The 23,017-nt window shown below is 29.3% G+C and overlaps 2 protein-coding genes across 7 annotated transcripts in view; one reads left to right on the plus strand and one right to left on the minus strand.

The window, feature by feature from the left end:
- LOC100863765 (uncharacterized) lies at positions 1–2,377 on the minus strand. Its single transcript, XM_003693085.4, has 5 exons — positions 1,091–2,377; positions 797–932; positions 414–571; positions 229–341; positions 1–156 (listed from the first exon to the last, which is right to left on the minus strand). Exons 1-5 carry the CDS (start codon positions 1,234–1,236, stop codon positions 110–112), a joined length of 600 nt encoding a protein of 199 aa, XP_003693133.2. The 5' UTR covers positions 1,237–2,377; the 3' UTR covers positions 1–109.
- LPCAT (lysophosphatidylcholine acyltransferase) overlaps positions 2,331–23,017 on the plus strand; it is a 26,843-nt gene continuing 6,156 nt past the window's right edge. The window contains exons 1-4 of one of the 6 annotated variants that reach the window (XM_086910330.1): positions 13,065–13,469; positions 13,545–13,580; positions 16,178–16,344; positions 21,533–21,750. In XM_086910330.1, coding sequence (XP_086766456.1) covers positions 13,554–13,580; positions 16,178–16,344; positions 21,533–21,750 — 412 coding nt within the window. In that variant the 5' untranslated portion in view covers positions 13,065–13,469; positions 13,545–13,553. Of the gene's footprint in view, positions 3,151–13,064; positions 13,470–13,544; positions 13,581–16,177; positions 16,345–21,532; positions 21,751–23,017 lie in introns of those variants that run through there. The other 5 variants (XM_086910333.1, XM_086910332.1, XM_086910334.1 and 2 more) reach the window with 5 other exon arrangements.

Here is a 23,017-nt window from a genome sequence, read left to right on the forward strand (position 1 = left end):
TAATACGAAGGGAAATATTTATTTCATTTATGTACAAAATATTGCAATGTGGAAATATTTACCTATAAAAATTTATGAATTGAAATGTAGAAAAAAAAAAAAAAAACTCTTAATGAACGGATTCTTTTATTAGAAATTGTGTGAAATAGAGTATTCCTGGAATAAATAATGCAAATTAACGACGAAATTGCTAATTAATTAAAATGCAAATTAGAAATGGATACTTACGTTCGATCCGCGGTTTTTTAAACCGATCCTCGACAAAAGACTTTGTTAAATTTTCTACCGTTTCCTCGTCTTTATAATTGAATTGTTTTATGTTCTTATTGATCAACAAATATCTAAGAATTTTACGAGTTAAAAAAGATTTCTCAATAGATAAAATCTATAAAGTGTTTCCAATTAAAGGATACAATTCGTGGTAGTAATTAAAAGCTTCGATAGCCCATTGTAAAAGTAAATTTAATCTTGGTCTATAAGGTGTACCATTGATTAATTCTTTCATCGTTTCTTCATCTAATGAAATTTTGCTTCTTGTTTCTTCCAAATTATTTAAACGATTTTTTAGATCCTAAATTAATATTTTCCTTGATAATTTTATCGAATAATTAATTTTTAATTTTATCATAATTTTGTTAATATATATATATATATATATGTTTGAATTTTTTTTTACATACAAAATATCATTATTCATAAGTTTTAAGTATAATTAATAAAAAAGGAGAAATATTAATTTAATATATTATTAACAAACAGGATATGAATGAAAAATTAAAATTATAATTCTATTTACTTGATTAATGTTATTAAATCGTGTCAAAATATCTAAGAGCAGTTCAAGTTCACTGTCGATTCCCATAAGAATTTTAAAAATCAATCTTTCACGTAGTTCATCTATTTTACAGAGTTCTGCATCATCGACTTCATTGCTGTAACAGAATGACATCTAACGATAGATCAATGAAACTTAACGACAATGTAGCTCTGAAACATACATTAAGTTTCTGCTCTAGCAACTATACAATACATTTGAACCAGTGATAAAAAATTCTAGTAACAAGTAGAAAAATAAGGAAGTTAACGTTACCTTATGACGAGTCGAAGTTGTTCTGATTGATTCTTTAATCCGTGTAGAGGCCGTTTGGCTTCTTCAAACAATTGATTCCATTTACAACTTACTTTCTCTAACAGTGAGAAATAATTTATCAAACATTTGTGTAGTTCCTTTGCCATGTCGTCTATAGGTTAGTGTACAACTTAGAATAAGTCGTATAGAACATTTTCTGCTACACGAAATAGAGAGCGCTGATCAAAGCAAATATTATCAACTCGAGGAAAAGATTTTTTTATTAATATATTATTATATTTATATAGAAATAAATATAATATTGTAATGCAAATAGATTATTAAAATTAGCTAAAATTAGCTTTTGTTTTTATGATATTATAATTATATACATTTTTATAAATTCTTATTTATACGAATAAAAATTTCTCTATTTTTAATTATTCGATATGCAAATTTTAACATTTCTTAAATGTTTTATTGTAAATAGGATGAACAGAAGATAAAATATTTTTATCTATAACTTGTAACGGATAATTTTTCACTAATGTAAATAATAAATCTATATATCTCGTTTTTTTAATTGAAATTTTATCGAATAACATATTATATTGTTGCATTGACAACACATATATAAATATATAATGCGAAAAAAAAACATCTGTTTCCCAATTTAAGTATGTTTAAAATTAGATAAAAATAATGCAATTATTGATTCGAGATACATATCATAACATTATTAGTGAATATCGAAAAAATTAGAAAAATATCTAAAATAAATTAAAAAATAATTTAATTATAATTCGTAAGTTTCGCACAATAATAGTCAGTTTATTGTTTGTCTTCATCTAAAATATAACAAATGTCTCAAAAATATCGAAACTCATTTAAATTAATTCGTAATAAATTTTAGTATATTTTAAATCTTAATTTCAAAAGTTTCAAATACATTATATATTTTAAGAAATTATTAAAATTATTAAAAATTATTAAATTAATAAAATATTTTAAAAAATTATCTTTATATTCAAATGTACATAAAACATACTTTAGCATTTTACGAAATTTTAAGACTAATTTATGATTCAACGATTTTCTTTATGCGACATAACTCGTGTATTGAACAGTTTGAAAGAAAAAAATTCAAATGTTTTTCAAATGTTCTAATAAAATGATAATAATTATAATGCCAATAACAAATGCCAGATTCAATAAGATATTACAATATTAAATAAAGAATGTAAAACGTTAACGGTCCTGTTTCAAAATTATATTCAAAATTATATAAAATATCTTGTTATGTTTCTAATTTCTATTTTTATAATCTAAATTGGGATAAAATATAATAAATAATAATTTTATTAACTTATTTTTCTAATATTAGTAAAATTTTATTAATTTCTAAACATTTAAATAAAATGAAAAGGTTTTGATACTGATGTAGACGGCCCTGGTTTGGTTTTCTCGTGCTATTCCGCTTTCACAGGGGAGACTGACGGAGATACCCGAACGAACTTTCGACTAGGCGGCACGATGCGCACGCATCCAACAGTATCCCTTGCGCGTTCGGTGGGGCTCGGTAATGGTCGGAGAGTATTTGGCCGGTTCGTTCTGTCGAGCCGACAACAAGCACAGTAGATTGTCGACCGACAACCCTTTCGCGTGCGAACATGTCTCGCCGCGGTTGAGCAAGAGCTCCTTTTTTTTTCTTCATCATTTTTTTTATCCTACGTCTGTCTCGACTTGAACGTTAATATAAACAGTGCCAAGAAAACTAGAGCGTACTAGATCGTATAGAACGTCTCGCACCTGCCGATACGTATCGACGTTTCGTGGTTAGCAGTGTGTGACACGTCGAGCCGTGTCTATTGTCTCACTCTCTTTCCACATATATATTTCCCCAACCCTCTCTGTCTCTTTCACTTTTTTCTCTGTTCGTGATCACTCGGAAAAACATGGATGAGGCCAATGGAAAAATGCGAAGCAAACACGAGGACGTTGATGCTACGTCCCTTAGTGCCGACATCCTGAACCCCTTCGTGCATCGTCTCGAGCTCGACACAACCTACGACAAGCTCAAGGTCAGTAGTTCTGCGAATCTTCCTGCACGCGGAAATATCCCTCGGGATCGATGTTCACGCGTAAGACTCGAATGTTTTAGAAATTGTTGAGGGCGGGGCGGGGAATTTATGACCGTTGCAACAACGGTTCGCTTTTCGGCCACTACACCATGCCATACGCTAGTCTTTAAAAAAACGAATTTGAATCTACGATCTACTCATAAAAATAGAATAGATTTTTGCCGGTGTAATAAAATTTACTTTAACGCTGCGTATCAGCGATCGTGTTCGATGCAATGCATTTTTTTATTTTTGAAATATTGCAATATGAACAGTTACGTAAAATTTGAATCGCCATCGTAATGTAATAAAAGTTTTCCGACTCGGAACGGAATTCGACGATTGAATTCATCTGCTTTCATATGGAACGCATCGCGGCATTCGTTTCCTATTTTCGCAACATTTTAACAGGATAACGAGATATTGTAAACATGAAATATCCGGTGAATATATAATTTAAATTATGCGTTGTTAATCAATCTTTTTAAACCTTTGATGAAAAACTCTCGTATTTGTTTAAATTCCATAAATTTGTTTTATTTAAATATTATCTAAGTTAAATTCAATTTTTTTAATTGATTCGAAATAAATGAAATATTAATTTTTATTGATTTTCTATTTTGTAAAATATAGATGATTATGTTCGAAATATAATAGGTATAAAAAAGTAAATTCATGAACTTTTTTTTCTTTATAATAGGAAATACTTGTTAAAAAATTCTTTAAAACGTTTCCCATCTATATGTAAACAGTTTTGATACCTTGACATTATCGAATTATTGATATTTTGGGGGTGTTCCTGTCATTCCAAGTGACACAGCTTCGCTACAGACGTAATAAAATTTTTCAATCTGGAACATACTACGTTTCACCTAAACTAGCTTACAAGCTATTGAATTTCTTCCACTACAAATAAGTCCGGTAAAACAAAACTAGATTAAACTTTGTATTGTGAGAAATATGTTATACTTACAAAAATCGATACCAAACACGTAATAAAATACCTAAGAAAAATATTTATATTGTATCATATGGATGCATTCACTGCATGGTTCCTTAATGATTAATCGGTGATTTCATCAATATCGTTTGGCAGGTGACGCCAATCGATAGTTTGCACGATTAATCGATATACATTTGATGGTGACGTTAAAATATTTTTATCAATATCTGCTGACGAAAAATCGCGAGATCGTTACTAAATCTTGTCTGGTATAATTTTATTTTCGTAAAATATAACCTATATCATTGATATAATTATTAATTACTATATAAGTTATATAAACCATATAGAAAAGTAAATATATATATGTAATTAACAATAAGTGTCTTCAAGTTTTGTTAACGAAACGAATCATGAAACAAAACAAAATATGATGTAACCATTCTAAATCGATCTGTAATTTAAAAATATCAAAAGAGAATTTAATCCAAATCATCATTTTGGATAAATTTTTATTATTTTAACTCAAAAATGTTTTAAAGCTTTCATTTCATTGATAAAAATATTTAAAAACTCGGTTATTATCCCGTCAATATTTTTATTTATAAATTGAGAAAAGAACGATTCGAACTTTCCATTTGAAATTTTATCGTGTCTAACAACGAGAAGTCGTAAAAATTCGTCCGTCTGTGCGCTCTAATTGGCACGCACGTGCACTATTCTACAGTCGTTCGTGCGGGCGCATAACTTAAACGCGTCACGAGATGTATTTTTTTTTTTTTTTTTTTTTTTAAATAAAAGGGTCTCTGCATAAAGCGTTGCTGCATTTGATGCGCGCATCACTGCTTCTGCATAGTCGATCACACGTAATATCACGCGATCGTCAGAGATAAAACAAGTTAAAAGATCGCCGTCCTCTTTTTTTCCTCCTACTCTGTTTCAGTTTCACTTCTCTTCGACGCGTGATTATACGCTTTTCAACACCATGCGCTTTTCAAAAGTACAATGTGCAAAGTTAGATCTTTTTTTTTTTATTTTTCCTCCTTTTCTTCTTCTCTTTTTTCTCATCTCTCTGAACAAATGGACGAAAAAGAACGTGTAAAGAAGTGTAAAGTTGATCGAATTTTAAAAAAGTTGGTCCATTTTTTTTTTTTTATACGATGAAAACTTCGTAGGAAAGAAGATTGAAATTGGAAGATTGAATTTGTTTAGCAGTTTGTCTCTTAAATCTTATTTCGCTTCTAATTAACGAGATGGTTCCGGTCGGTATTTATTTATAAAAGAGTTATTCAAAATTGTTTCGAATAAATATTTATCGAAGATAATTATATATAAATAATAAATTCTCACTGTTTCTTTTTGAATAAATATTTATTATTCGAATAATAATAACGAACGAATTTGTTACCATTAATATAATTTTTTACGAGTATTTTTATGAGGATATCTACGCATAATATGACATCTATGCGTTTGCTTTTCGAAATATGTATATCATAACATTAATACAGATACATTAGAAATCACTTATCGCCTATCGTAATTATTTGCAAATTGTGAAAACGTGATGCAAGTTTCAATAACAAAAGTAATTTGTAAATCAAAAAAATAACGTAAACATTTGATTAATTCGATTAAAAAAAAAAAAAATTATATTATTGCATGTAAATACTTTTTTTATTTTTCATATATAAATAATTGTACTGAAAATTGCGAAAAAAAAACAAATGATTTGAAATCTGAATGAATAACAATTCCGAATTCGAAACGAAAAATTAAATATTTTGAATGGAAAATTCTCGAAATAAATAGCACAGAAATATGCTTTTTCCTCAAATTGTGAAGTAATCATCTGTGTAAACTGTGAGACTGTACGGATGCAGAAGTAAAAGGATCATTAACGTTGTCTTCTAAATATAAGACAGATTTAAAACACAAAGGCACAATTCTCCAAGAATACACGTGGAGATTATATCAAAACGAAACGGTGTTTACACGGAAAAAAAATTTGCTTATTCCTTTAGAAAAAAAAAATATGCCGCGAATGTTAAAAGAAAATGCAAATAAATAATCATATCATAAAAACAGTTCAAATATAACAAGAAGATCTTACACGTTGCAGACGCAAACGTGTAAGATAATCGATATTTTCGACTTCTTTTTAAAACCCTGAGAACGTAAAAAAAAAAAAAAAATAATAATAATAATAATAATAATTTCTACGATAAATAGAATATCAACCTGAGAAAATGAATAAATTTGCATAACACAGTTTCACGAATAAAAATAGAATAGAGAATTGCGTGAAACACAATTGCATTTTAAACGTGTGTATCGCAGTTAATATTGCAGTCGGGGAAATGTTTCATCGATCCCATTTACATCGATTAGATATTCTTTCATTCAATCGACTATCAACAATTTTTGTCGTGATTCAAAGTAAAATAATTTCATAAAATAATAACATTAAATCAACGATATGATTTCTATAATTTCTATTCGTCTATTTGTTACACTAGTGCCTCGTATAATTAGGATTAATTAAAGGTAACGATGTTTATATAAATAGACAATTCGTGTCACATGACGAAATGTCAATCCAGTATTACTGTTATTAAAACTTAATATCTTAACTATACGCAGAGATGACAAATCGATCGGTAAATTAATCAATTTGTTTCGATCAATATTGTCGATGTTACATCGTATTATATTCTTTCACCAATTTGTACACTGTATTTCCGTATTTTATAACAGAGAATTATCCGGAATTTTCTTTTTTTTTTTTACTTTTTTTTTTTTTTTTATTAATATCGAACTTATGTGCGTTCTTCACAAATTTATAAAACTTTATGATAAATTACGTTGTTAAGTTTTCGCATATAAATTATCATTTCCTCCAAATGAAACGATTACTAAAGAAAGGAAGATTTGTAAATTACTTGCATCCACGTACGTTCTCGTATACATCATCCTTGACAGTTGTTTGAAATAACATTTTTGAAAAGAATATAACTTAGATAAATTTTTTCGATCTTACATGACGTATCTATCATCACTAACTCTATCGCATGTTATTGGAGGAAATTTCATCGTAGATTTCTAATGAAAGGATCATTTGTCTTATACATAATGTAATAACACGATAGATACAACGGAATAATGAAGAAACGTGTTAAATTATCAAACGTGAAAAAATTCTTCGAGCAAGATTAAACGAAAAAATTAAAATTTATTTCTACTAATAACCAGATGTAATATCGCGTTTTGTTTATACGTCGTTGATACAATTTAGCGAACGAGATACCGTGATATTATTACATATAACATCTGTATCGAAATATAAATTTTTACACAATGTTTTATGATATAGTTAACAGGTAATAATAAATTTTATTACATCTGTTACGTTAGTTTTAAATATAAACGAAAGCTATTTTTAAATAAATAAAAAACTTAATTTTTAAATAAACGACTCGACCTCCTTTCTTTTACTCATTTAGTTCTCTGCATTTGATAAAATGTGCAATTTCACGTAATTTCGCAATTTCATAGTCGGATACGTTTCAGATCAATAAATCTTTTAATTGCCAATTTCCCTGCCATTTGTCCTAATAACTAATTTATTTCTTGCTTTTTTTTTTTTTTGAACGACAAATCGACGAATGTATTTTTTTGCAAAAAAAAAAAAAAAAAAAAGAAAGAAAGAAAGAAGAAAAAAGTATATACAAAGTGTACAATGTAAAATCTTGGCACGTTCTTGGCACCAATTTGATTTTCCTTCAAATGGTATTGGTGTTCGCAATTCCAATCACAAATCGAACTTTCTCCATTTGAACCGGACATACCGGATCCGATACGATTTACAGTGGACAGCGCATTGTCAAGAAATTACAATGAATATCGTTCTCGCGCTACAATCGAAAATTCCATTTTGTATTACGAAAACGAAGCGATATTTCGATTATTGCGCGTATTGTGTAACAGGAACTCGACATTAAGAAAAGATGATATTGCGATATTGACTATTTTGCAATGCAAGTTTTCCCCCTCCCCCCCCCCTTTCGTCCATAAATAATAAAGGATTCTTGATACTTTTGCAATTGAGAAATGACATTTCTTTAAAATGGCTTTTTCAACATGATATCCATACATTTGTTTTCTATTTACTTGTAATTGTGAATATTATGACAAACCGATGTTACCTTTAAAAGTCTCCAACAACTTTTGACATTATAAAACTTGCAACGTTAAAATCGTTGTAATAAAAAACTTTGTAATAAAATCTTACGTAAAATAACAATAAAGTTTGAACTCGAAATTTTTCTTACGCGATTAAGTTATAAAATATATATATATAAAAAAAGGAAAAAAAAGTGAAAAGAGTAAAGTTTTAATTGCGATTGATAAACATTTTTTTATAGAGATATTGAAATATTTTTAACTAAAAGTTGTATAAAGAGATATTTTTAGTGACGAAAATATAGTAATTTTTTTTTTTTTTTTTATTAAAAAAAGCGTAAGTAAAATGATTCTATGAGAACGAATCTTTGTAATAGAATCAGATTATAATAAGTTGGAAATATCTAGGTAACACGTATCCAAGCGGTATTGAATTTTGAAGCCTCTAATCGTCCTTTCGGTCGGAAAGAAAATCTCTTTAACTGTGACAAGAAACTCTGACGGCATATTGGATCGTAATAATATTCCTCTCCTATTTACACTCGCTTCTTTTACATTACATCTTTTTTTTTTTTCTTCAAATAAAAATTAAGCACACAGCGTGCTTAATTTTTATTGGATATATAAATTATGATAAATTATAAAATTTTATCGTTCGATAAGAAACAGATAAATTAATAATCTTTTAAAAACAATTTAATTTACACGTTAAACAGATTTAATTTTCAAAATGATTAAACAACTTTACACTTTTAATTAGAAATATTATATCTATATTTGAATCTGTGCGATAAATCAAATGAAATATTCGTGTTTATATTTAATATTTTTATATTGGTAAAAATAAATATACTTGTCCATTTTTCTCGAACAAAATTTCTCGATATTTAAGTTCCAACTTAGTATTTACTAAATACTGTTTTACGAATAAATTTACCCAACTCGAAAATTCTGATTTTAATTTAAAAGTGTACATAGAATATAATTTTCTTGTTGACGAGAAATCTCTTCCATGGAGTGAAATCAATCTTAAAGCAGATATTGTTCAAATATTTTTCATACAATTTTCAATACAATTTCATTACTTCATTACAAATACAATTCTAGAAAATTTTTGTCCACCAAATCGCTAAATTTTAAACATTTTCCTAATCTAGAAATTTTGTTTCATTTTTCGATACCGTTACAAAATCATGTTAGAAAGAAAGAAAATTTTTTTTCATCACAGAAAATTCATCGAAATCGTTTTTAATCCATCTCATTCCCTTAAAACAATAATCTCGATCCATCGTTTCGAAAAAGAATCACAATCATTTCGTTAAAAATAACAATAGTTCGAAACTATTATCGTGAACGTTACTACGAGATTGAATCAAAAAGAGAAAACGTGTAAAATTGACATTTAATAAAATAATCAAGGATCTCTATTTATCGAGTAACGATGTAACTTCACGGGCGCCGTTCAATATCTATCTATCTAATTACCCTTAATTCCGCGAATATTTTTTTTTTTTCAAAAATAATTAAACGAACGAGAAAGAGACGGATAAATAAATCTTCTCCATCGATTATTATTATCTCTATTTTCTCGATTTCTCGATCCAGTCGTTAAAAAGTATTAACCGAGTTCAAAACAAGTGGTAAGTAAATATTAAATATACGAAACGAGTAATAAAAATATCGCGGTTAACTTCTCGAGGTGCTGTTGCTTTTCACCTTTTACTTTCGCGTCGTTTCTTTTTTTTTTCTTTTTCTTTTTCTTTTTCTTTTTCTTTTTCTTTTTCTTCGGTCAAAAGGATATATGGAAGGCAGTTTGCAACGTTGCGTTGACAAATTTGCGTCGGTCGGCTCAAAAAAGAAAAAAAACGCGACGTGAAACGGATGGAAAAACAATTCTCGTCAATTTTCACTGATAGAAGAGCAAGTCTTTCGCGTTGAACGAAATGTGGGTCATAAGTAGGTAAAGAGTTCTACTCCGTCGAACGTATTCTTTACAAAGAGCGAAAAAAAGAGGCGGAGAAACAATCCTGGAATTTTTTTCTTTCTTCCTCCCCGCCCCCCCCCCTTCCCCTCCCCTCCCCGTTTTTCTTTTTTCTTTTATTCAAAAATTATATTCGTGCGAGTTATTTCTTTAAAAATCGATACGATCGGAAAATATTTGTGGAAAAAAATTATCTTGATATCATCCAGCATCAGAATAATACAAGATTTTAATAATCGTGCGAACCGATAAATTTTCATCTTTCGCGAACGAGTGCTCTCTCGTCGAGACTCGGGTTGGGAATAATTAAACGAAACTAGATTAAAGAAGTGGAATAAAAGGAATAAGGAAAAATATATGCGTTACGTCGAGAAATATTATTTAAAAACTGAACTTTCTTTTGATCGTAACTTAATTTAATCTTATTCAATCGATACCGTGACATTGTGCCCGCAAAGAGTTAAACGCGTATGCATATACGATCCGATATACTTCGATGGACGATTGCAAAAATAACATAACATAAGAGATGGAGGCGAAGTGAAAGCATTAATCACGATAAAAACCTTGTATTTCCATCAACGTAAGAATTTTTCAAACACTTTTCCGCCAACGTAAGAATTCAATCGTTAAATATCGTTTCATTCGTTCGTCACAAATTCCTTTTTTCTTTTCTCCTCCCAATACACGCACTCCACGAAATTCTCCCCTTTGATATCTCGTCTCAGAGTGTCTTTCTCTTCTCCCGAAGAGCCTTGACACAGTTTCTGTCCGCCAACCCAAATAATGGCCACGAGTTCGTTAATTCATGATCGTAATGTCGTTAGATTAAATCCGTGACTCGTTCACGGATACAACACGCGTACAACACGTATCATTGAGGATACCTCAATGAACGGCCTTGTAGATTTCGCACAGATACCGTGCACGACATTGAAACAGTTCATTGGAAGTTAGCGAGCGAAAGCGTTACGTACGTGAATTCTAATTGTCGACTTTAAAACGGACGATTTGTGTGCGACTCAATCGCTGCGTTTCGATACCCAAATTGAATTTGTAAAACGTCATGTGTCAATTGCGTCGAATGAAAAATACACGTATCTGACTATCTTTAAATTAGTTTTCAACGTTTCATTGAAAATATATTAAACTAACTAAGCGTTAAATAAAGTATGCGGTAAAAAAAAAAATATTATCATTCATTACGAGTCATTATTCCATCAATATTTAATTAACATTCATATTTGTCCTCATTATCATTATCTTCATTTTCACTCCTCGTCCATTATAGGTGTGAAATATATACTATAAGAATATCAATATCTGTTTTTAATCTGCCTTAAATTATTATTTTTCTTATATTTTATTATATCGTCGAATTGTTGATGATCCTCATTCGAAAAGATTGTAGAGCCCAATAATGACGATTATATTATACTAGAAAGATAAAGATCAGTTTCTTTTTTTTTTTTTTCTTTTATCAGATAATTTTATTTTAAGATTGTATTCTTTATCAAAAAGAAACACTTCGCGAATAATTTGAGAGAAGAAATTAGATTATAAAATATATATATATATATATATACATTGTATTTGTTAACAAGAGTCAGTTAATGACGCTATAAAGCACAAAGTAGATAAATAGTTTCTAACAATAAAACTTGAAGATTTATCGCACTTAATAATGGCACACTGTCTAAATACAATGATTAAAGTTTATTATTTGCTTTCTCTCGTAAAACTGACTCTTACTTCGTTACTTTGCTAACTCGATTCTCAGTGGATAAAAACGAAAAAGGAAAGAAGGAAAAATGAAATATTTTCGAGTTGGGCAAAATAAATCTTTGCTCGTAGAAAGATTCGCCGAATTATTTTTTACATTAAAAATGATCCACTTATCCGCCAACAGGAAAATAGGACGACAAAAAATGAAAAAATTGCTATTAGGTTAATTTCATTCGGTCGCACCATCGGTTTTTCAATTCTTCGTGCACAAATACCGAATGCAACGTGACGATAATAATAACGGAATATAAAAGCTTCGATCGTAAATTACTTTTGATTAAAAACGATTTAAACACGATTATACTTGTTATTTTTGAAAATTGTAAATTGTCGAAATTCTTGTCGAATCGATACAATTTTTTTGTAAGAAGAGTGTCGTAAAAAAATTTGAAAGAAATAAAAAGAATTTTTTACGCGAAAAACACGCAAAATTCCAGGAAAGATAAGAATTGCTCGGATGTAACCTCAATGTTTAAAATCACACATGATATATAATACATTATGCATGAAGATATTTAAGAGCTGGCTGGAAATTAAAAGAAGAGACGAATGCATTGAACGTCAAGCTCTTTTGTAGTTATATTCATTCGTATCTTTAATATCTCTCTTTTTATTTATTTTTTTTTTTTTTTTTTTATATCCAATGTTCATTCCGCTCTTGGAACATCCTTTTATACGCGAAGGTCGTTTCTAAAAATATTAATATTTTCTTGGAGCAATTTTTAAAGCTTGAAAAAATCATTCCAAGAAAATATATTTAAGAAATTTACGAAGGCAAGGTCGGGGATTGTCAAAGAAAAATTTTAACAATTTTATTCTATTATCATCGATCGACAAACTTTATTAAATTCGAATTAAATATCGTGTATTGTTAAAAAAAAAAAAAAGTTTAATCACGGTTTAATTTGATCAAAGATAAAAGATATTATTGGGTAGAAATAATGGAAAAAATCTGGACGAAAAATATAGTTTGTTTAATCCGTTAAACAGTTACCAGATGTTTGCCGCATTTAGTATCACTAGTCGCTAAACAACCACTCATCCAATTAGACCTCGCACTTAATTCAAACCACGTCATAAAGAACGTTATAAAGGAAAAGTGAAACTAAAAATGACTTCCTCTATCTTCTACAAAAGTCAAATTTCAAAAATAAACACAAAATTCATAAAAATGATATAAATTTTCCCTATGATATTCACACGTATATATACGTATAATATTCCAAAAAATATTTCAAAAAAATAATCTGGACATGGACAAGCGTTTCTCCAATTTTCCGAAACAGAATGTGAATGGGATTTAATCATCATCATTTAATCAATTTAGAAATCCGGAGTACGTCGATTATAACCTCGATCGATTGATTTCTCGATACATGAAATACAAATGTATAATAAAATTTCAAAACGAAAAAAAAGAAAAATAATAATTTATAGATAACTATGATCTTTTTCTAATTTCAGAACGTGAAAATGGAATTTAATCATCGGGAATTCAAAGTATGTCGAAATGACTCGGTCATAACCTCGATATTTTTCGATACAAAGCATAAATATATATTCAAAAAATCAATTCAAAAAAGAAATAATCCGTAGATAATTACCATCTTTTTCTATATATAAATCGAAACACGAAAAAGGTGAAACGAAATTTCGTTCATCAGAAGTTGGATTATTAGGTCCATATCGATCTCTCATTTTTTTCGATATAAAATACATATGTATATATATATTTAAAATTCCAAAAATTCAATTCGAAAAAATAATCCATGGATAATTTACTAATCTTTTTTTTTTTGTTTTTTTTTTCTTTTTTTTTTCGAAATTTCGAAACAGAACGTGAAATGGAATTTAATCATCGGGATATCTGGTATATGTCGAAATGATTACTCGGTCATAACCTCGATCTTGAAAGTTTCGTGTGTACGCGTTATGTAAATACACATGCGTGCGGCTGTGGTTGCGGGCATAAAATGACGTGAACAGGTGATAGAGTCTAACGGAACGTCTGAACGGTACTCGTTTCTTCTTTTTTTACCTCTCTCCTCCCCCCACCATCTTTTTCCGCTCGTTCTCTCGATCGTCCGTGCCATCCAGCATCCTAAATCTCCTCTCGAGCCCCGTAACCTTGGCCCACTGAACAAAAAAGTAGTCCGACCGAGAAACGAAGGTTCGCTCGGTGAACTCGGGATTAATTGATTATTATAACACGTGACCTCTATCCCGTTCCACGTTTCTCCGATTATTCTCTCGTTAATTTCACGATTACTTTTGAAAAAAGAAGGAACAATTTTTTACAAGAATTTTCAGAGGATAGGGATTCGATTCTCGATAAAAAATTTCTCTCGATAATTTCGAGTAAATAAAGAATTGGCGCATTTTAAATTGCATTATTTTTTTTTTTTTTTTTAAGTTTTCTACTCGGCACAAGGTGACTTATCGAGTTAAGGTGATTTAAAATGAAACGACATGATTTTTGAACGGAAGTTAGGTATTGGAAGAGAAAGAGAAAGATAAACAGATCTAATTCTAACTTTAGTTTAGCAAAGTTAAATTGCTTGTAACTTGAAAAAAATAAGATTAAACGGATGCTTTTGCAATTAATCAATTTTACTATATCTATCTTAATTAAATTTCCACTTCGTTTCGAACGATTTTGTATATCGTTCGCGTATATTCGTTTATTCGGTTTAATAAAAGTAGCTTATTATTAAATTAACAGTATTCGTACTGTTAACAATAAATCCAAATACAACTTGCGTGCAAATTAAATTATTAAATGATATAAAATCCAAGTATATAACGGATTAAATTCTTGAGAAAGCAAAATAGAAAAAAAAAAAAAAATGCTTACAATGCCTTAACTCGCCAATGATGCAATTACAAGTAGAAAGTGAATGTCGTCCGTTTGTGCTAGCTGATATTGACATTCTCGCGTCGTTCCCTCGAAAATCCTTTTCCTTTGAGAAAACTTGAAAATTATTACACGAAAATAAATAAATAAATAAAATCATCGAACATAATTAAACATTACATAAATTGACTTGCAACATTGAAATGAATATACATAGATCGGTCGAAAGGAGCGGTTCGAATAAAAATTTTAAGCGGCACGGGAGTTCATCGTCCTTCTAACCATTTAAGGTGGGCCGTTTATCGATTACCACACAAAATAAGCTGCCGTACACATATATATCATATATATATATCGAATGTTTGTGCCTCATCGTGCCGATGAAGTATGTATAGATTGTGCTGATCAAGGTTTCGACAATTTCTTATCAGCGAAAACCTACGCGATATCTCCTCACTTGAGTCACCGTTAATAGGCACTAAAAAAAAAAAAATGACGCAATGCATCTTCACTCTTTCTTCCTCGAAACCCTGAACTATTATCCCTCTTTGCTCTAGGCTAATAAAAATTTTTCCTTTTTTTTTTTTTTCGAGATTAGATTTAACAACGACCTAGTTCCACTTTCGAAATATTTTATCTTCAAATTTATTATCTTTGACATCCTGAAATTTCGATATACATTTCGATTCTGTGTGTTTCGCGACCTTGTTCCTGATCGATCGTCGTCGATTTATAAATTATCGAATCGATTTCTTTTTTAATTATCATCTTATTGGGAGGAAATATAATTTCTTGAATTATACTCGATCCTTTCGATTTTGATTCTTTCTAGCAGAGATAGAAAATATTTTCCGTACGTAAAATGAAATAAATTAAAAAATTAAGACATTTAAATATTAGGAATAAAAGAAAAATAGTGTCGTTGTTTCCTTTTTTTTCTTTTTGAAATTTTTATCATCGCTGAACATTAGAATTTAATTTAGAATTAATTATTTTTTATCGATTTTTCCAAAATACTCTCATGAGATAGAAGAATAATCAAAATGGAATAAACGACGATATTATATTAATCTAAAAATTCCTTCCTAACCACGGAAATGCAAAGAATATGACGAATAATTAAAGATCAATCAGAGATCACAAAGAGACAGAAGAGATAGAAAATAATGCGTTGAAGAATTCTTTTTTTTTTTTTCTTTCTCCCCTTTATATCGGAACAACATATTGATAGCAGTTGTTGAAGCGGAAATGCTTCGTATTTCAGACGGCATTCCTGACTGTGGCTCTCCTACCATTCAGACTAGCCGCAATTACGGCTCTGGTGATCATGGCCTGGCTTCTGGCTTGTCTAGGCCTTCTTGGATTGTCCGAGGAAGATCTTCGACGCGCACCTTTGACGGGGTGGAGACGGTAAGATGCATCGAACCGCCATTATTACCTTCTTCTCGTCTCGTTTCCACGCGTTCTGCACTTTCGGGTTTTTCTGCCCGCCCACTTTGAACGCCTTAAACTAAAATTTAAAAAGTTTTTTTTCCCCTTTATTATTTCTACTTTCTTTTCAACGAGTTTTCGATTTTGTTTGCTGTATGGATATTGGAATTTTTGCATGGCTTTATATAGTATACGGATATTCGATTATCTATTTGTCGTTGTTGATTGAAGACTGGCCATAAAAAGAATCGCAAATATCGTAATTAATATCGTAGACTTTCGAATTTTCTTAATGCAAAAACTTTCTATTGTTAATTAGAGCTTTAAAATATTGAAGTATATTTGTCAAAACGATAAAATTTTTTCTAGACAAAGAAGCTAATATCTTAACAATTTTTATTTTCAGCACAAACTTTTTTTTTTTATGACCAGTCTTTAATTGTAATTAGTTTTATATGCACAGTTTTATATACACGCGAATAATAGATAATAATAAAATAAATTTTTCTTTTCTTTAGAAGAGGAGAGTGAGGATTTTTGAAATCGAATACAATACTTTACTTTTTTCTTTCTTTTTCTTTTTTTTTTGTTTGTTTGTTTTTTTTTTTTTTTTGAAGTAGGGATGAACATGCAAATGAAGATTATTGACTTTCCCCGAGATTTTTTTGTTCAAATAATAAGAGTTCACTTTCGGACAAGTGGATTTAATATCGGTTTGAAAATTTAATCAATCGAGTGCTATTTAAAATTTCGTCCCATTCAATAAAGTTTTAGATAAATATTGAATATTATTGTAAGCTTTGTTTTTGTTTTTCTTTGTTTGATTTCGAAATTATATATCTTTTCTTTTTAACGTTTCAAAAATGTTTTTAATTAAGTCTTTGACTTTTATAAAATTTCGATATGCGAATTCTCTCGAAATTTAATATATTTTTCTAATGAATTTTTTTTTTTTTTTTAAGTCATCAAAAATTTACAAGCAAAAATCAGATCAATCATATTTCTTTATAAGATTCATAATGGAATCTTCAATTGTTTGTTTCAACTTTTGTTTGTTTTGTATTTCACGTTATAAATAATAATGTTAAAAGAGATTGATGCCATCACGTTATTGGTAATGTTGGGAAAAGTAGGAAAGAATTTGGAATTAATTAGTAATTTAGAAAGGAAACAGCTCATAGAAACTTGTATATATATATAATGTAGTTAATTATAAATAGGTATTAATATTAATTAGATGCAGTTTGAGCTTGATACAAATTGAAATATTGTATTTATTTACTAAATTTTATTTACTAAACCAAATTTCAAGAATTCATTAACTACGTGTTATTTTTTTTAAAAAACAATTATGTAAGCGTAAAATTTGATAATATAACAACAAAATATTCGTTCAATTAGTTTATATCGTTATAAAGAGCTACTTACGTGCAATCAAAATAATAAAGGTATTAAAATTAGCACTCTAAAATCCATTAAAAATAATACGCGACATTTAATTTCAAATTATTCTACACTACAAAAATACCATAATAAATTATTTCTAATACGAATGAAAATTTTCCATTTTTTTTCTTTTTTAAAACGTGAAAACATAATAAAAATTCTTATTGCGTTTTTTCCTAATGTATCTCTTTTTCTTTTTTTCAAATCAAATACTTCAATCTCTGCTAAAATTTATTTCGCATGAAATGAATTCTCTTATTCTTATTATTTCTAATATAATATTCCTTTTCCTTTCGAACCAAATACCGAACCTCTACTAAAATTTACTTTTCAAACTGAATCTTCTTATGTACAAATTCTTATGTAATTATTTTCTTAGTATATTATTTCTTTTCTCGAGAATCCTCTGTATTTACTTCCCACAAAACAGATCTTTTTGTGTAGAAACTTTTATGTAATTATTTCTATACATACATATATATCCTCTTCTTCTCGAATCCAAGTAACCGAACCCTCCGTCAAAATTTATTTACTTCACCCAAACTCAATCTTCTTACGTACAAACGTGTTTTACTGTAACTATCTCCATTTCTTTTCGAATATTAAAATATATTCTTCCCACATCGATCTGAATCTTCTTACTACGGGGAACTAACTGGTTACATAATTATTTCTATTGCTCGCTACGAAATGAAAGCCTCCTCTAAAATTTATCCGGCACAAAGCGACGGGTATACTTCTTACTTGCAAACTCTTACTGCTTCATATTCTTCTCCGCTATATACTATATATATATATATACACACACACACACATATATTGCTTCCTTCCTTTTATCGGGCCAAATGTTTAAAACGCGATGGACGAGCCACGCGAGAGAGAGGGACAAATGGAAAGAAATGGCCCTGGCCAAGATCCGATTGCCGGCGAGACGAAATGATTAGGATAAATTGCGGAAATCCCTTGAAGAATTTTATTTCACGGTCGTACACTTGAAACGATTGAAGGAGATGGAGGGTGGTGGGGAGAGAGCGCGTGAATGACCGCGGCAAAGAAACGAACGAGAATACGATAAAAAGAATAAGTAACGGGAGAAAGTACGGGTTGGTATAAGTAGTTCGTGCCCGTTCTCTCGCTCCCAGCCTTCCAATCGATGGAATTCGCAACAACAATTCCCCGGGCGCATCATTTCGCCGCCTATCGCCTATCGCGTCTCGCGATTTCGATCGTTCCACGATATTTAATCGCAACAAGTGTCGCGTTTCGCGCACACCTCTTCGATCATACATTTCGAACGAAGACAATTTAATCTCTGTAATTTTCAACAGCTGAAACGCCGCGCCGATTTCACGTGGAAATGATTTTCTAACGCGATTCGAGAAGTTTTCATCTCGCGATCGGATAATACTCGTGTATATGTATATGTACATATTATTATTGAATTGCGATTAGATAGACTTTTTTCCTTTTTTTTTTTTTTCGATTATATAGTTCTGATTTTATTGTTATTTTTTTTTTTTAAGATGAAACATTGTATCGTGTTACGTATATGGAAATACGTGGAGTTTAATAGTAAATGTAGATATGAAATTTTTAAAAAAATATTTTTCAACGAAAAATTGCTTGCTCAATTTTTTCCTGCAATTTTTCGTGCATTACGTATGATTCATCGTGAAGAAAGATGCTGATCCATCAGAAATAATCAGATTATTCATATTATTCAAAGATTACAAAGTTAATTATAAAGAAGAAAAAATATATATATATGTCAATTAAATAAATTTATTTTTTATTTTATATATATATATATATATATTTTTTTTTTATGAAGAAAGATATTTCGTGAGATATTTAATAAACAAGAAAGTGATTATTACTTTCTTATCACTTTTTTATTAGAAATTGTAAATGTATTTATAATGAAGCTTGGAATTTGGTTCGAAAATGTTATATTGATCATTTCGATTTTAATTCGATATAATTCAAATTATGGGTGAGAAATATAATAATAATAATAAAATTTGTTTCTTTCGTCTACAGTAACATTCAGGAGGCGTATTTGTTTCGATTTCTATAAACGGAAAGTGTGTCACAACACTTTCAAACGTAGACATTGTTTAGAATAATAAACTCCCCCATAAGAACACGTCATAGAGGAGAAATGTTATCGGCAGAAGTTTGTTTGCACGGAAATATAGCACGCTTTTTGCAATAAAATAATTATCGCCACCTTCTATTCCACTTTGCACATCCACCACAGTAGAGATATACATCCAATATTTATTATTAACTCGAAATGCAAAGTTCCATGGACATTGTGCACATAGAATAGTATCGATTGAATATAATTTTCATCTACATATAGCAAAACAAATTGTTAATAACTCTGAAATATAAATTTGTAAACTTGTTATTATTAAAAAGTATTGAAGTATATACATTACTCTTTGAGATTGATATATAATTATTAGATTTTTTTTAAATTGAAGGATAAACATTTAAAAAAAAGACTAGAATTATGTAACTAAAAATTGTATCTGACTTAAATAAAAGAAAAAAAAAAAAGGAATAACGAATACATAATTCTTTTTCAATTTTTAATTTATATATACTATATACATATTATTACAAAATGTTGAGGTAATAATTTTTATCTGATAAAAAAACAGATAAGTAACTTTTTCAAGTTCGGCTTACAATCTCAGCAAGAATTCATGTAACTTTTTTCTTTTATATTCATATAATGATCAATAAAAACGTTTTTTCCACGTGTAACAACCGCCCACTTTGAATAATTCAGTATCATTGTATAGACATTGGATTCGATGTAACCTTGAATAAATTATTTTTCCACCTTGAAGATGCACATTACGGCTTTTATCTTATGTATATATAAATATCTTGTAGTACATATGTAACGAAATTATTTAATTATTGTAGATATTTTTTTTTTTAATTTAATTGTTTGTATTTACGGATCGAGAAAATTTTGTAGAAATTAAAATACACGAGATGCTTAATGTACATACATCGTTTGCTACTATATACCGCTGTTCTTTTTCTTTGAGCAAATAAAATTGTAAATTATTCTTGTTTTCTTTTTCCTTTGAAAATATTCAAGAAGAGAGGCTATGCATGTTTCGTAACATCAATAATTTTATCTAACACATCTAAAAATCTTTTATACTTTCTCCCAGAATATTAAAATAAACTTTTCCATTAACCATAAAACTTTTTCTTTATATCGAGTGTTATGCATCGTCTCGTTAACTTAACTTACAACAACTGTTGTTAATTTAATTATTCGATTAGTTGTGCCAAAGTTATTTTGATACCACCTCGATAGAACCTCGATTACTAAAAAAAAAAAAAAAAAAAAAAGATTCTTCTTTCTTTCATTCTTTCTTCAATTTCTAAAAATTACAAAATTTCCTTCGATACGATCAAAATGAAAATGAAACACACGTAGTAGCAAAGTAAACGAGATTCTATCACTTTTGTACGTGTATATAAAATTCTGGAAGTAGATGTACATTATACGTATATTGCACGACACAGAGAGTTGTTAAATTGCTTGCCAACAATGTAGCACGATCTATAAAATGATATAATTTACAAATATACTTGGCCATGTATCTGTATATATATATGTGTATACACACACACACATACACACGTATATATATATATATATACATATATATGAAAATGGAAAATACAGAGACATGCGAATTGTGATCTGCTGGATGATGCGAGCATTGTTCATCTGCGGTGGATTTCATCACCTGAAGGTCAAAGGTCGTAGAGCAGAATCAAAGGATGCCCCCGTGTTAGCCCTAGCCCCGCATTCAAGCTTCTTCGACGCACTCCCGGTTGTTTACCTCGGCGGACCGAGCATCGTCGCCAAAGCGGAAATCGGGCGCATTCCTTTTTTCGGAAGTAGGTTTTTTCCTCCCAAATGTTTGCTCTCTCTCTCTCTCTATCTATCTCTATCTCTATCTTTCTTTCTCTCTCTTTCTCTCGATCCGATCAGAGTCGTTGTTCCGTCACGTCGTTTCTGGTTTTTGATCGAATTAATCGAATTATCTTATACGTGATTTTATCGATCTTTTTTCCTTCTTCTTCTTTTTTTTTTTTTTTTTTTTTTTTTTTTTTTTAGAAATTTCGTCCCTTTCTATCTTTTATTTGAAGATTTTAATTGAAGGAAATAAGGAGGAAAAAAAAAAAAAAAAGAAAAGAGGAAAAGTGTCGTTGTTTTGTAAAATGGTTGTTTTTCGAATGTCGTTATTTGAAAAAAAAAGTTCTCGAGGAAAGGAAAGGAAATTGTTTCGCAATTTGTTTTCTTAATATCGTGAGATTTCAATAAAATAAAATAACGTGAGACACTTTTGCTCTATAATTTAATTTTTCATTTGTTCGAGAATTAAAGAGATGCGGCGAATTTTTAAAGTTGCAAAGTAAACGAGTATAAAGTTTTTTTTTGAAAAATAAAATTGAAAGAAAATTGATTATTCCTGTAAAAAGTAGAAAGGAGATGATAATAATATGTTATTTCACGAAACTTGAAACACGATGGAACACGATTTTTGAAGATCTCGTTACGAATAATGCAAATCTTCACATTCTCCATTTTATTCCTAGAAATTGAATCCTCGAATAAGGATATATCGTTTCTATTTGTTAAAGAAAATTTCTAAAAATTCGAGAATCTCGCATTATTAACTATCCTTGTTTATTAATTCTTCTTCGAATCTGTTTTACTAGTTGAAAAGAAGAATCTTTAAAAAAAAAAAAAGAAAAAAATGCATTCTCGATCGATCGAAATCGTCATTTCATCTTGATTTCATTTTATAATTTACCACGATTTTATCACGTATTCCACATATTCGAAATCTACGTGTTAATTGTTAAAACAATTGTACAATAACAACAGATTTTATAAAACAACCTCGTTATCGTTACACACCTGCAGTTAATTAATCGAACGAGAGAAAAAAAGAAAATCAAAAAAAAAAATCGAATATATAATAAACGTGCATACATGCATATACATACACCTGTGAAAACAGGGAAGAGAAAGATTATTCGGATATAAAGGCTAACAGAAATATGTATATAGGTGGTGAATGGGGAACATTCTGTATTGTTACTAACATATAATATCTGGAATAATGGGCATACCTACATCACTAACTGACACTGTTTA

This window comes from Apis florea, unplaced genomic scaffold, assembly GCF_048593485.1.
Source record: "Apis florea isolate Af1SG1 unplaced genomic scaffold, ASM4859348v1 contig_3170_pilon, whole genome shotgun sequence".
In the NCBI taxonomy this organism is placed as follows: Eukaryota; Metazoa; Arthropoda; class Insecta; order Hymenoptera; family Apidae; genus Apis; species Apis florea.

Bases quoted from the DNA above. Each gene is read 5' to 3' on its own strand.
- LOC100863765 (XM_003693085.4), bottom strand. From the start codon at position 1,236: ATGGCAAAGGAACTACACAAATGTTTGATAAATTATTTCTCACTGTTA. The intron at 933-1,090 runs GTAACGTTAACT...ATTCTGTTACAG, and splicing joins CAACTTCGACTCGTCATAAG to CAATGAAGTCGATGATGCAG. The intron at 572-796 runs GTAAATAGAATT...ATATTAATTTAG, and splicing joins GATTTAATAACATTAATCAA to GATCTAAAAAATCGTTTAAA.